The 15178-nt window shown below is 46.9% G+C and overlaps 1 protein-coding gene and 1 long non-coding RNA gene across 2 annotated transcripts; both read right to left on the bottom strand.

The window, feature by feature from the left end:
* Positions 1-561: 561 nt before the first annotated feature.
* On the bottom strand, positions 562-1804 carry LOC136478164 (uncharacterized). Its single transcript, XR_010764184.1, has 3 exons — positions 1653-1804; positions 743-797; positions 562-623 (listed from the first exon to the last, which is right to left on the bottom strand). It is a non-coding gene; the product is annotated as an uncharacterized lncRNA (long non-coding RNA).
* A 2035-nt stretch (positions 1805-3839) lies between these two features.
* On the bottom strand, positions 3840-9524 carry LOC136478165 (uncharacterized). Its single transcript, XM_066476510.1, has 8 exons — positions 9219-9524; positions 8585-8699; positions 8408-8497; positions 7529-8311; positions 5617-5974; positions 4743-4824; positions 4374-4625; positions 3840-4223 (listed from the first exon to the last, which is right to left on the bottom strand). Exons 1-7 carry the CDS (start codon positions 9348-9350, stop codon positions 4425-4427), a joined length of 1761 nt encoding a protein of 586 aa, XP_066332607.1. The 5' UTR covers positions 9351-9524; the 3' UTR covers positions 3840-4223; positions 4374-4424.
* Between the last annotated feature and the right edge of the window lie 5654 nt (positions 9525-15178).

Below are 15178 nucleotides of genomic sequence, written 5' to 3' on the forward strand. Positions count from 1 at the left end.
TCAGAAATGTAAAGTTGCTGAATTCATTCATGACTTTGATATCATGAATTACATTTTACAGTTGCTGAATTAACAGCCTATCCTACTTCAATTCTTGGACCAAAGACAGAAGTTCAAAAATCATGTCAATATCATAATTACTTGATAAAAAATCATGTCAATATGACTATAACAGACATGCAAAAAGCTTTCATGAAGTGTACGCACTGGCCCATTTGGATATCATTGCATCAAGAAAAGGACAACAATTCTGCAGTTTTAACACACAAATAGCTAATTTTATCCATGATCAGAGGCACTACAAAAATTCCTGTAAGCCATAACAAGGCTACCTGTTTGGCCTAGGTACAGTGCAATGCAATTTATCCTCACACAGATCTAACAAGACAAATCATCATTTTAACATTGGGACAAATTATCAGTTTGGCCGTAATAAGCATGCAGTCCTGAATTAGCTTAATTCAAGTCTCTTATGAAATTGATAGAAATTGAAAAGGGACAACTGAAAACATACAAACATACAAGACACAGAAATGATAGGACTCACTACAATATTATTACCTTGCTGACAGCCTTCAGTGGGTACCCTCCTCCAAGCCTTGGATCTCTGCAAGCTAGGGTTACTAGCCATCAACAAAAAATCAGGATGTCAACTAGCCATCAACAAGCTTGATGTACAACAATGAAACCAATCACAGATATAAAATGTCACAAAAAAAGATGACACATGATGTATACAAACCAGGGAAGAACAACCTAAAAGCTGGCAATGCTTCAATCTGTGGTGCACACAAAACCTGAAAATAAAGGACACATTAGCATGGAGGAACTGATTGAGATAAAAACACACATCGTGGATTCAACCAAATCTTCACTACCTAAAAGAGCAAGAACAACAAATGAACAGACAGTGGTGATGCCACACACTGAGACTAATACATTCTACTAAAAGCACTAAATAGACATACTGAAACTACAATAGAGTGTACTGAACCTTGTATGCAACAGAGGAAACAACACAAAAGAACTGAATCTGATTGAATCATGAGTTCAATAACTCATAAACATCAAACAAAACCCAACAACACAAAAGAACAATCCATCAAACCAAACCCTAATTAACAAGTTCACCAAAAAACGAGATCTACACAGAGCCCGCAAACCAAACCAAACCCTAACAAGGACTAACAGAACAAACCCTAGACGCATTCGAACCTCACCCACACAGAGCCCGCATCCGCTCATCGACAGACAACAACAAGCAATACATCAAAACGAGATCTACAACAAGCAATGCATCAAAACGAGATCTACAAACACAACCCAAAGCTCATCGGAATGCAGGACGAAGAAGCTTCGCCCCACCCACCGCCTGAGCGAGGCACCACAGCACTGTGGGAAGCGAAGCGCAAGGAAAGAGCCCCCACCCACAACTCCGCCCCACCCATTCCCTGCCGCGGACAACCTTCAACCCACCCGCCGCCTGCCAGCGCCACCGTGCGATGCGGAGAGGATTCGGCTGCAACCTAATCCTCAACCACATCCACTGCCACAACCGAATTGACAAACACAACCCAAAAAAACCCTAAACCCAAACCAAATCGGAACGGAATCCAAATCTTACTAACACAGAAACGGGATCGACTACGAACCTCAACAACGAATCCGAGACGAAGAAGAACGAGCCGGAGCAACTACCGCTTCCGCCGATCAAATCGCCTCTAGCGCACCGGGAAGCAGCTAGTCGACAGGTCACCGAGCAGATCAACAGGACGAGGCGCCGCTGCCGCCGATACACCGCCTGGTCACCGCGCCGGGAGGGAGAGGGTTGCCGTCGCCGCGATGTGAGCGAGAGAAATGGGACGCGACCCCTCGGCTACCCGGCGATGTGAGCGAGAGAAATGGGGATGTGAGCGAGAGAAATGGGGGAGCCACGCGACCCATCGGATACCCAGCGCGACTTCCAAAATACAAACGCCATGTACATGAGCCAGTACGCGTTGAAGCCGTTCGAGTAGAACGGCCGCCCACCGAGCGTGAAGCGCGTCCCGCTCGCCTTCGCAAAGGCGGCGGCGTTGTTGCCGCCCTCGCCGGCGCCGTGGCAGGTTCGCACGAATGCGGCGGCCGCTAGGGCGGCCAGGACGGCCAAACCCAACAAGATCACCCGTCTGCTCGCCATTGTCTTTGTACACACAAGCCGACGTTACGATGATCGACAAGATGCAATCTTGTTGCAATGTTAACGACGATCAGTGTTCGTTATTTGGTACATGTGTGGGTACATAGGACTTGTTCGTGGGAGTGCGCTTAATTATATAGTAACGGCGATAGATCGCGCCATGGCTGGAGACTGGGACTAGGGCAGAGGCGAGACGCCATGACGATACGGGTGCTTGCGAGTTGCGACCTTGCGTGCGGTGCGTGCATAGGTCGTTGCCTCTTCGGATCCCGTCGGGGTGTTTGGTTCGAGCTACTAACGGTTTAGTCACTTTTAGTAACTCCAAAATTACTAGAGGACTAAAGCCATTTTAGTGGCATTTAGTCATAGCGTTTGATTAAAAAGTTACTAAAGTGACTAAAAGCTACTAAATTTAGTAGCTACTAGTTGAACCAAACATGTCCTTAGCATGCATGCATCATGGCACGAAACTACTAACTGCGTGGCGTAGTGGGGTGTGCGTGGGGAGATTAGGAGACGGCAGGCCGTTTGGTTGGAGGAAGATGAAAGGATGTTCCAATGTCCCACGCTGCTGGATCGTCAGGGGAAGTTGTGCAAAAAGATGTGTATGCGTGATGATACAAGTGGACGTGCTATCACTTGTCTTTCATCTCCAATACTTCCATCTCTTCACATTCACCTTGTTGAGTTTTTGCATCACATGCATCATGACATTTACACTTCATGGCTTCATGTAGCTCAACCTTGCTTGTGGACTATTTTCAATATTTCATCTCACATTTGAAATCATTAGTGCACAAATTTTGTCATTCAATTACCAAAATTCAGACAGGTCTTTTTGGCATGTCATCCTCCGATGCCTTGCTTCCTCACCGTGCTCGCTAGATAACACATGTGGTCGCATTAGGCATGTGTCTGGGCCTAAGGTTGGGCTCGCTGGATGGCATTGCAAGTTTAGCCCGTAGTGCCGTGCTGGCCTGATGCCAATTGTGTCGTCCAATAGGGGCCACCCATATTTAAGGTTGATATTAGAAGAAACTTGTTGATATTTTTTTTCTGAGCAATCTTCATACACTGACTGAGAATATTTTGTAGATGGTTTGCACTTCGTTCATTAGTTTTCAGGAGTAGCGAAGAGTCGCAAATAAAAAATAATTGATACTCGGCGTATTTTGGCACATACCTGGCACAAGACGCGACTACAGAATTCTTGTTCTGATTTTTCTGATTATTCAAAGCTAGGAGATTGAATGGCTTGGGCTGTACAGAAGTTCTGCACTAGCTGGAACGTTGCATTTTTTTTTTTTGGTTCTACATCGAAGCCATGCATGCATCTCAGGTGTCTTTCTTCTACATCGAAGCCATCAGTCACAAATCAATCACATCTTGTAGGGTTTGTTGCATTCCATGTTAACATAATCGTTTTAATCTTCTATTTCGAAGGAAGGGATCAATGGAATATATACTTTTGTGGTCGCTATAAAACTTCTTAGTGAAAACGTGTTTATCATTATACAAAAAAAAGGAGGAAAATTTTTGTCGTCTCATTTCCAAATTTCCAATCACTTCGAAGGAAGGTTAACAAACAAGCCAAGTCTCAGTACTGAACCGCAAGCCTCCAGGAGACCAGGACTGAATCAAACTAAGTTTCAAAAGAACGAAGAGAGCAAGCTGCATTCTGGCGCAGCCCTGACCTTTTTTCATTACGTGTAATGCGCCCATGATTTGGGTTACATACACAATTCCAGGAAAGCTACACATCAAGCGGGATAAATATCAGCTCAATCCAGATTCTAACTAGCATGAAGCTCATGAAACGAACTTTTTCTACCGGGTGTACAGAGTTTCATTGTCGCAGACTATACTGCAGTATTCAGTATTCCACGCCATTAGCTACACGAGTGGATTTCGCTCAATGACTTTCTTCATCTGCAACTCCAAAATGATATCTTGTTCATCAGATTGTGCAAATCCCATTGACAATTAGGCCATGTAGTCAAAATCCAATTGACTTCAAATCCATAACTGTTGCTGGAGAAGAGCTCTTGAGAAAGATACACAATTCTAGCATTAGAAACTATTTTGGGATAATACATACACAAATACAAAATTATAAGCAGCAAAGCATTAATATTGAACTAGTGTGAGTTTTAGATGTTAAAGTACATATAATATAAATGTCAAAGGGACTCACCGAATAGAACTATATCCATTGCTGGATCCAGAGGCACCAACTGTGCCACACCTAGCAAGCACGGTAGGTAAAGCAGCAGCTGAAAGGCTTGCCAGTTTTGACAAAAGAAGGTTTCTTCTTGGTTGTCCCCGCACCACACGGATCTTCACTAGAAGAAACTACACTTCGCATGTCTTGTGCTTTCTTCTGAGCAGAGCGGAGTTTGCCTAAAATTTTGTCCATTGACGATGATCTTTTCTTTTCAAGTTTCATCTGGAAAACAGAGGATTCATTATGTAAGTTTATTTCATAAGATACGTAGCGAAAACGAGTAGACCAGGGGGTGGGGTTCAAACATTTGAAACTATACATGTGGACCACAAACAATACCTCCAGCTTCCGAATAGCTGCCTCTGCTTTGGCTTTCTGTAGATTTTCCCAAGCAGTGATCTTTGCCTCCTCCCTTTTGCACCTTAATAACACAAATAATGAGAGGTGCAGTTATTATTATTTTTTGAAATTGCAAAAAAAAGAAGAATGTGTAAGAGTAGCACATTAATTCTATGAATACCTCATGCTTTCTATTTTATGTTTTACCACCTCATCAGTAAGAAAAGGAACAATGCTTTATAGTCTGAGCTTCTATTGGATTGTGGCAAAATAAAAAAAAAACTTGACCATGGGAGAAAAATATCCCCTTGGGTTCCTCTTAAAAGAAGGGAGTAACAGACCCTGGCTGGCCAGGAAACTTGCTGAAACCAGTTCTCAGTGAGGTATCCAGAGTCTTTGAACATCAGGGTTCGAGCTCAGGTGGGCACTCTAATAAACGAAAGATTGCTCGGTAAGTGATATTCCGTATGTGCCACTAGCTGTAGGATGAAAATGGACAACTAGTACTCAAGTGGGCAAAATATTTCAAGGGTATCACCTAAGGTCACTATCTGAAATTTAGTCCAACCGACTGTCTGCAAGTTATTTTAAGTTCTCAATAATACTAAGAGCATATTAGCAGGTCATTTAATAATAGTCAATCAACATTCAGCACAAGTCCTTTCTGTGAATTTGAACAGGTATTACAGCCATAGTAGCTTCACTTCAACATTGAGCTGTCTTTTCTTAGTAAACATGAAATAGGCTTGCAGTATTAGAAGTTACAAGATGACAATTGGAGCAATATATTCTTTTTGCATTAGTCCAATTCAAAACTGGGCAGTGGTGTGAAATGGGATTTTTAGCAGATGGGCAGATGTAGGCAATATCTTACTTTGACATGCACCTTTCTCTTTCTTTTTCATCAAAAGATGGAGCTCGGGTTTCAACAGTCTTCTTCCTCCATTCAACGATATTTGTTGACCTCTTATCAGAGCCTCGTGTAACATGTCGCTTGGACCACCGAGTCACAGTTACTTGGTCATCAACCTGCACGTCCCTAATTTCAGGTTTATGTATATGACTATTTGCTTCTTTTATCAGATGTCCTGAAGGCAGACTGGAGCAGGAATGCCTCGCTTTTGGAGAAGATGATATACTATCCTCAGGATTCATCTGTGTGCCGACATCTCTCTTTATGATTGGACTGGAAATCATGGAAGTTGCTTCTACCTGGCCTTGAAGTTTATCATCTGTGCTCAGGGTGGAAAGATATTAAGATTGGTTTTTGTCAAAAGAAAACTGATCAATGCATAACCCATAGTGAGTAAAATGGCAAAACATTCTATTTTAATTCTGAACCTTTTCCTGCTCATTCAAGGCAAGTAAGACAGAAATAACATATCTGTTGTATGGTTGTGTGCTTATACCCTACCACTTATAATATCCCTTTTTTAGAAACCCAACACCTAGTATATGAACAGAATGGTTTCTTAAAAAGACAATCGAAGGAATATTTCAGACTTTTTAGGTTACAGTAAGCAGTGTCTTAAAAATCACTAGATCACTTAGGCAGTGGGGTGGGCTGATTCATAAAGCAGTGACCATAAGCAACTCTATTAGTTTCATAGGCACAACTGAGACAGCCAATGTCAAAACAGCAGATGATATTATGAAACAGATAATGCAAGATGATGACTTGGTAAAATAGTTAATGGAACCAGATAAAATGCAAAGTAGCAAAACTTTACATAGTTAAGTCTGCTGTGGTACTATCTTGTCCATTTTATGGGCAGAAAATCCTTAACTCAGGAAAATAGAAGGACTTTAAAGCAAGGTTCTTAAGGGGGGAAAGGCAAGATGTGGTGAGCCACCGCCTTCCAATTGCCTAGGCGACACCTAGGCAGTGATAAGGCGAGGAAGGGCGACGCCATACCAATATAACAAGTTGCAAAACAACAGCATGGAGTGGAAAAAGGAAAGGAAAAAAAGAGAAAAAAAAGGAGTAATAAGGGCTGGGCCAGCCCACCAGCCAGACCATGTACCCCTCCTCTGGCATGACCTACAAGGATACATCTACAGGGGACCCCGATTCCCAACACCGCCACTCGCCCTCACGCCTCACGTGAGTACTCCCTGACTCGGCGCCGCAACTCACCCTCGCTCCTCACATGAGTACTCCCGCTTGCTTCTCTCTATCTCCAGATTCGCCGCTGCCGCCCAAAATTTCTCCCTCTCACTTCTTTTCCCTTCCTCACGGTTCTATGCCCTCAGATCAATCACTGCTGCAGTCCCCTTCCAGATCGGATATGTCGTGGCTGACCAAAACAAGTGCTGCACTGGCAGCGGGCTCCAGAGTCAGCAGGGATGGCAGCAGCATCAGTTTCTTGGTTTGCCTGCCCACTCCCCTCCCATTCTTCCTCTGTTTTCCCTCCCTCCCTCTCTTTTGCGGACTTTTGACCATGGCGACGGGACGCCCAGATTTCCAGGCCTTATCACTTAGGCGACGCCTTAATAACCGCTTTAAAGTATAAACTGAAAGCAGCTGACCTTTCAACTGTCAAGTTTACACAAGTGAATTGGCCTATCCAAATGAACAGTTCCAGCCACAATATGAAACTAAAACATATGTAAGCCATAAAAAAGCAACTTTATGAGTAGCCAAATCTAAATTAAGCATGCTCAATTGCTTGGCAAATACATGTAATGGACTAGAACGAGCAAACAGCAAAAGTGGCAGAAATCAAGAAAAAGGAACTTATACATACAAGGAAATGCTTAACTAACAGGAAAAGGCTAAACCAAACCTTGTACGGTTTCTTCCGAGATATTAGCAAAAGCAGATGCCTCCATAAGTGTTTCTGTCCACGCATGTATGCTTGCAGAACTTAATATATATGGCTCCTTCTCGGCAGAGTAGGATCTGCTGCTACCATCATCACCACATCTGCCTCTTCCGCTGCTGAAGTCGCCAATGCGCCCGTGCTCTGGTATGAGAACCCCAGCAGAGAAAGGTGAATGCGCTGCGAAATTAGCTGCTGCCAGCACACCATCAAAGCAAGGAACAAGCGGTGAAACAGCTGCATAAGCCCCCGGAATGCCAGCTGGGTGGCCAAGTGGCCCGCTCTTCGACTTGGGCCGTCTATGATGCGGAGCCGGTGCAGACATCCTTCCCATCCCATCACAGGAAACCGGACTTAGGATCCACTTCTCCGCATCCTCCCATTTCGATGGCAGCTTCCTCCCATTGTTAAATGGAAGCACAACCCCACTGCCCCCATACCTTCTATTGCTACCAGTGCCCAGTGGCACGCGCTCTGAACTCCAGCCCTTGGAGTACTGCATGCTGCCTGCACAATGGCGGTTGTAGTTCGGAGTCCCAGGGCTTGGGAACGTGCCTGTGCCTGTGCCTGATCTGCTCCGGGATGATGTCGTTGAGCTCTTGCTCATTCCTCCCTGGTTACCCCCAATCAAGCACCTCGGTGAGAGCACTAGCAGCTCAATACCTCCGGCAGTGTTGAGCTCATGCGAGGCCGGCGGCCGCACCTGTGCAGACCTCTCTGACTTAAGCCGCCGCTGCTTCTGGCACTCTACCAAACAAACAGATTCCACCATCAATCAGCAATAACTTCTACCAGTTCCCTCAACACAACCAACATTCATTTATTTCTAGTAAACGAGATTACCTCTTAATGAGTAGGAGAACGAATCATTTGTTGCTTCTGCCACTTCCTCCGATTCAGCCGAGCTCGCGGTGTTTCCCCCCTCGTCCTCGTCTGCGCGAGAAAGCTATCAGAACGCATGGCGACAAAAATGAGGCAACATAGGAGCACTGGCATTTCAGCGTGGTGAACGCCACGAACCTGGCGCAACCGTGCCCCGCGAGGCGAAGCCGCTGCCGCCGCTGGGAAAGGGCAGCAGCGCGGAGGAGTGCGCCGGATCTGGATCGGCCGCGCCGCGTGGTCCCGGTCCCACCGGCTGCAGAGAGCGCCAACGGTAGAGGTGTCACGTCACCGCACGGCAGGCAGCAAAGACGGATTGAAACGCTAGCGCGCGACCGCGGCGGCTTACGGGACGGTGCCGCCCGCGCCACGACCAGCGGAGCGCGCGCGATCCGTCGGCCACCGAAACGACCAAAAGAGCAATGATAGTAAAGCGACGAAGCGAGTGCGGCCGGGGAGCAGCAGCAGCTCCGCTTTCGCTTCGTTCAAACCCGCTCGGCTTTTTCTTTGGCTTTATGCTTTGCTTAGCCGGAGGGTTTCGACGCCATCGCCAACCTCGGATCCCATGTGGGTTAGTAGCGGTAGTAGTACAAGACAAGCGCGCGTTTGGAATTTGGATTTGGATCTATTGACTTCTACTGCGGCCTCATTCATTAGTTAAGTAATTGATCGGGACACGCCATGCCGAGAGCATGTGGAGGTTAAGCGGTGAGAACAGAAAAGGGAAGAGAGAGACTGAGAGAGAGAGAGAGAGAGAGAGAGAGAGAGATTTTACTGCGGCACCGGGCGGTCGCCTCCGCCTCGTCGGCGGCTGCTTCTTGCGGCGGCGCTCGGGCGGCGGTTTGGACGCGCGGGCGGGGCCGGCGGCGGCGGCGGGGAACCCTAGCGCGGGCTCCGGGCGGGGCATGCTCTGGCGCGCGGTCGCATTCCCCGGGAAGGAGACGCCAGTTGGGGGGAGCAGGGCAGTGTGGACTGTGGAGCGGGATGAGGGGGTTTGCGGCAGAGCGCGATTGCGCGTGGACGGATTTCGCCGTGGGCCTCGGTCCCCCTCTACATTCCCTCGCAAGCTTGGCTCTGTTTCGCCGTACGCAGCCGAGCCATGCCTGTGTAAACTTTTGCCCGCGGGGCGCGACGGTTAAACGAGGCTTGGTAGTGAACGCAGCGCGAGACGTCAAGCTTGCGTGGCGTGGGCGCTGCCGGTGTCGGCCGGCCTCAGGCTCGCGTGCACTCGGTGCGTGTGTAGTCCGTGAATTTCGCGAATTTTGCTACTGCAGCATTTTGGTTTTTATTTGACAATTAGTGTTTAATTATGGACTAATTAGGCTTAAAATGTTCGTCTCGTAATTTCTAACCAAACTGTGTAATTAGTTTTTTTTTTGTCTACATTTAATATTCTATATACGTATAGCAAGATTCGCTACTGTAGCATTTTTTGGAAAAAAATTTGAAAACTAAACGATCACTCGGCCCCAAAGCCGCACCGGAGCCATGCCCCCGACGCCGCACCGGACCGCAGTGGCAAATTATACAGCAGAAATTGCTCATCGCATTTGCCCGTCAGGGTGTTCGGCTGCCGACGAGTGCGGCAAAGTTTGAGGTGGTGTCGAAGATGTGACTAAAAGTTACGAGGTGTGTTGAAAGGAGGTTGTATAGGGTGTTTGTATAATAATAAAAAAATAAATTATATAATTCGTCGGTACTTCACGAGATAAATTTTTAAGTCTAATTAATCTGTTATTAGCATATGTTTACTGTAACACCACATTATCAAATCATAGATTAATTAGACTTAAAAATTCGTCTTACAAATTAGTCACAAACTATATAATTAATTTATATTTAATATTTTATATATATATGTCAAATATTTAATACGACAGCGACTAAACTCTAGTAGAGACGACCACACACCGCCTCAACGGGTCAGGGCGTCACTGCGTCAGGTGCGGCTTTGGCTCGCGACACAGGGGCCCTCGCCTTCCCCGCTGCGACGCCCGTCCTGGGGGCTGGGGCCCGTCTGATGCGCGAACTCGTGGATACGACCCGTTTGTCAGCGCTGCTGTTCATGGCACAGGTGGGCGGTGAGCCGCGGGTCCCCGGCGGCGTCGGAGGAGTTTTTTGACTTGGCGCGAATCTTTTTGTCGGAGCCTCGGAAGGACAGGGAGGCAGGGAGCGGGATGCCCACGCGTGCCGGCACCTCGCCTACGCTGGCACCCAGTGTCAGTGACTTCACTGGCCAGCACGTGATCGATGCCTGTATCCGGACCCGTTCGTCATGCTCCGTCCCGTGCACTGACGGGACGATGTGAGCTGGGATGAGCGCTGCACCAGCAGCACCGGCACCGGCCGGCACGGGGGCCACGGGCTGCAGTGCTACTGCTAGTACAGTGAGAGCCCGGGCGGGTCCGGCGAGACTACAGTATTTTTTTTCCGTCCGCGTGCTTCGAGTTCGAGGTGCCAGTGCCGTGCTCGCCAGGCAGAGGCAGCTGCGGTGCCGCTTGTCGCGTGCTGCCTGCAATGCGCTGCGCTGTGCGGCGTCATCTTTAGTCCGGGTTTTTTTTTCTTATAATATGTACTTTTCAATTAATAAATAGTATTTTTCTTCCAAACAATCAGCCAAAAATACTTTCAGGCTTATCAACCAAATAAACAGAAAATTTCACTGTGTGCGCGCGTCGTGCCTGCTTTTCTCTACCTCTGCAAGACTGCAACCCTTTGCCCCCTTTTTCTTCGGTAACTTTTTGGTGGCCTGGACTAGAGGGCTTTATACTGCAAGTACGTAATCAGCCGGTGCATACTCCACTTTTTGCTACTGGTGCTGCTCCAGTTGTTGCATTGGTTGGCGCCTGAGCGGTAGCTCGATCTGCATCGTTATCTTGGACTGTTCCTAGTTTTCATGATTGTCCCTGTTCGTTTTACTGAATTTTGTCTGATGCTGTTGATTTTTTTTTTTTGAGAAAAACAATGTTTTTTCGCTGAAAAGTATTACTGAGATAATGCTGAAGAACAGGGCGCTCCCTGCATTTGCATGGAGCAGAAGCCGCAAAGTGGAACAAAAGAGGAACCAGACGAACTAGTAGTCGCGTGCCGATGTCGATGTGATAACAAGGATTTATGAATCATGCGGTCCTGTTCGCTTCGCTGAAATTTAACTTATACTGCTGATTCGTTGTAAGAAAAAAGCATTGTTCATTTATTAAAAAGTATCTGGCCGCCGAGTCGCAGGCGTGGTGCGGCCTGGCGCGCAGCAACGAGGCCGCCACGTCGGGCTTGCGCGCCACGCTTGACGCCCTGCTCCTCCGCGTCGGCGTCGGTGGTGGTTGCGGTACGGCGCATCCCGCCACCGAGGAGGGATTCGACGAGTCCGACGGCACGGACAACGCGGAGTCGTGCTGCTTCGTGGACGCGGCCGAGGACGCGATGACGGCCTCGGCGGCGAAGTGGGCGTGCAGGGCGTGCGGCGGAGGCGAGGCGTCGGTGCTGCTGCTGCCGTGCGGGCACCTGTTCCTGTGAAGGTGTGCGAGCCCCGGACGGACGCCTGCCCCGTCTACTCCGGCGCCAAGAACACGGCCATCCACATCGCGCCCAACTGATGGCGTCGGCTCGGCTCGGCTCCGGCGATCTCGCCGCCAACGCCAGCGCAGGGAGAGAGGGAGAAGGGGAGGAAAGGAGGGAGAAGGGTGGTGGGGCTCACAGGGGCAAAATCGTCTTTTCACATGGCAGTTAACGGTCCACGAACGGAAAATCCAACGGAGTGTCATTGTTGACACCGTTTTTTGCACGTGTCAAAATAATCGGAGTGGACTAATCGGCAAGGGGAAAGTTACTGAATACTTTGATAGCCGATGAAAGCCAGCTTGTAAAGATGGTTGCCGATAGCTGGTGATGGTCGATGGAAAGGTTGATTTGGACTCGGGCGTTGCCGATGAGGTTGGAGGTGTTATTGTCGATGCCGATGAAGGGAGGCTTGAAGACTACTGCCGATGAAACAGGGAGTATGCCGATGAAGGGAGGCTTGAAGACTACTGCCGATGAAACAGGGAGTATGCCGATGAAGGAAGACTTGAAGACTACTGCCGATGAAACAGGGAGTATGCCGATGAGAAGGAGGACGGTGAGATTTCCATCGTAATTGAGGCGGACAGGGAAATAGATAGGAGTTGATTTCCTTTTCTATATTTGTTAGAGTATGATTCATGTAAGAGTCACGTGTTTCCTTAGATATGGGATTGGTGTCCTAGTTGTGTTTGGTTGTGTCTCTTTAGATCAGGGTATAAATATGGAGTAAGGGGCAATGTAATAGATATATCAATCAATATCAAAACCAATTTTTACTCCTATTTGCATCTACTTACTTTTCGGCGACTTCGTCAATTTGCATTATTTTCCCTTTTTACGAGTTCTCATTGATTCGGCGAGCTGCATCGCTTCAGTGCGACCTTCGGCGATCTTCAAGTTCCGCGTGAGTACCTCTTGGCCGTGACTTCCGGGCGTATCGCTGTTGTCAGGACCAAAGTGCTCGTATCTTCATCCTTGTCGATTAACAGGTCAAATCGACTGGCACGCCTTGGATATCGATTCGGGTATTAGCCCTTTGTGTTTGCAGATCCACTTTTGCATCAACACATCTTTTGGCACACCCGGTGGGACCAATCAATCCGATCAGTATGTTCAATTCCGAGATCGATGCGGGGAACATTATCGCGGTATCAGAAGAAGATCTTAAGGAAGAGCAGAGGCAGGCTATGGAAAAGGCTGTAGAAGAATACAGGCAGCTTTGTCTGAAATCGTTTAGCCTGAACAAGAGTGGACAAGTCATCCAGAAGCAAGATTTGCTGTTGCCTCGGCAGGTTACCTTTGACTATAATCCTGGTAAACTTCAAGAGATGGTTAATTCTGCAGTAAATCATGCTTTGATTAATCATTCCAATGTGCTGTCCAATACTGTTCATAATGCTGTGGTTCGAACTCTCAAAGAAGGACAAGCGTCACCGCATTATGTTGGGCCTGCCTATCACCAACCAGAGCCGGCATCTGTCAATACTCCATCGGCTCCCTCGGCCGTTGTGGGTACAGAAGTTACTTCTTCTCCAGTATCGGCAGGTTTACCTAATATTCAATCTACACCGATACGATCGAGAGGACGAATTCAGCTTAGTACAGATCTATCGACATCAGCTATGTCAGGCCCTGTGTCTCAGAATAGCCAGATTCCTACTAATTGGTGGGGATATGGTATGCCTCCGGAGTCATCTGCTTTCAATCCTGGGTTACCTCAAATAGTTGACGTAGTAGGAAAAGCTCCTATACCATCGGCTGTTTCGCCGATGGCCCAAGTGCCTCAATACGCTACAGCAACTACTGTGCAACCAACTCCAGGGGGTTTCCAGATGCCTTTGGTTCAAATGCCCAGTTCAAATCCATCAGCAAGCTTACTGCCGATGCAGCAGAAAGCCCCTGTTCTGAGTCAAACTAGGGTTCAGTTCATGCCTCAAGCTGGTTATAATTATCCAACAATTTCAGCAAATTAACAGCCATCGGCAAGTTTTATACCGATGAGTTCTAGTAATGGTTGGTCAGGACAGTTATCTGTTCAACATACAGTTCAGCAAAATCAACAGATTGCAGGGATTCAACAAGGTTATATGCAAGCTGGTGTCCAAAATCAAGCATCGGCAGGTCAGCCGATGAATCCTTTCCAACAGGTTAATGGACCACAAATAACGGCAAATATGCCGATTGCTGGAGATCGTGGGCCACAAAGATATGTGGAAGGATATCAGCAGGTACCTCCTGTAGAAATTCAGCCAGTTCGTCAGCAGGAGGCTGATGCTTTTTAGGCCGATAGGATTGCAGAAATTATGAAGGATCAGTTTGGGATAAAGCCCAAGGTCAATACTTATTCTTATCGGACTCCATATCCTCCTGCATATGATTTAATTCCTCTCCCAAATCGGTACAAGGTACCAGATTTCACTAAATTCTCTGGGCAAGATGATACATCAACAATAGAGCACGTCAATCGCTTTATTATTCAATATGGAGAGGCAGCTAGCAGAGATGAATTAAGAGTTCGATTATTTTCATCATCTTTGTCTGGATCGGCATTTACATGGTTCATTTCATTACCACCAAATTCTATTATTACTTGGGCTGATCTAGAAAAACAATTTCATAAGTATTTCTTTGCTAGAATCCATGAAAAAAAGCTTACCGATTTAGTAAAATTGAGACAGCGTAATGATGAATCGGTAGAAAGCTTTGTGCAAAGGCTAAGAGATGTAAAGAATAAGTGCTACAGTCTGGTGCTGGATGATCGGCAGCTTGCCGATCTGGCTTTCCAAGGGTTATTGCCACATCTTAAAGATAGATATGCTTCTCGGGAGTTTGAAAGTCTCAGTCATCTTGTGCAAAGGATTTCTGATCAAGACACTAGGGTTTTTGAACCTAAAAAGAATTGGAATAAAAAAGTATCATTTGTTGAAGAAGTAGGAGATTCTGATTCTGATGAAGAACCAGTTATCGGCTTAGCTGAGTGGGTTAAGAATAAAAGGCCAATATCTTGTCCCTTTGGTCAGAAAGAGCCAGAAAAGTTTACCTTTGATATTACCAAGGCTGACAAGATATTTGATCTTCTGCTTTAAGAGGGTCAAATTAAGCTGTCACCTAATCATGTAATCCCATCGGCAGAAGAGTTGAAGAAGATCTTGTACTGCAATGGCACAATGCAACTTC

The sequence above is a fragment of the Miscanthus floridulus genome, chromosome 8 (assembly GCF_019320115.1).
Source record: "Miscanthus floridulus cultivar M001 chromosome 8, ASM1932011v1, whole genome shotgun sequence".
NCBI lineage: Eukaryota > Viridiplantae > Streptophyta > Magnoliopsida > Poales > Poaceae > Miscanthus > Miscanthus floridulus.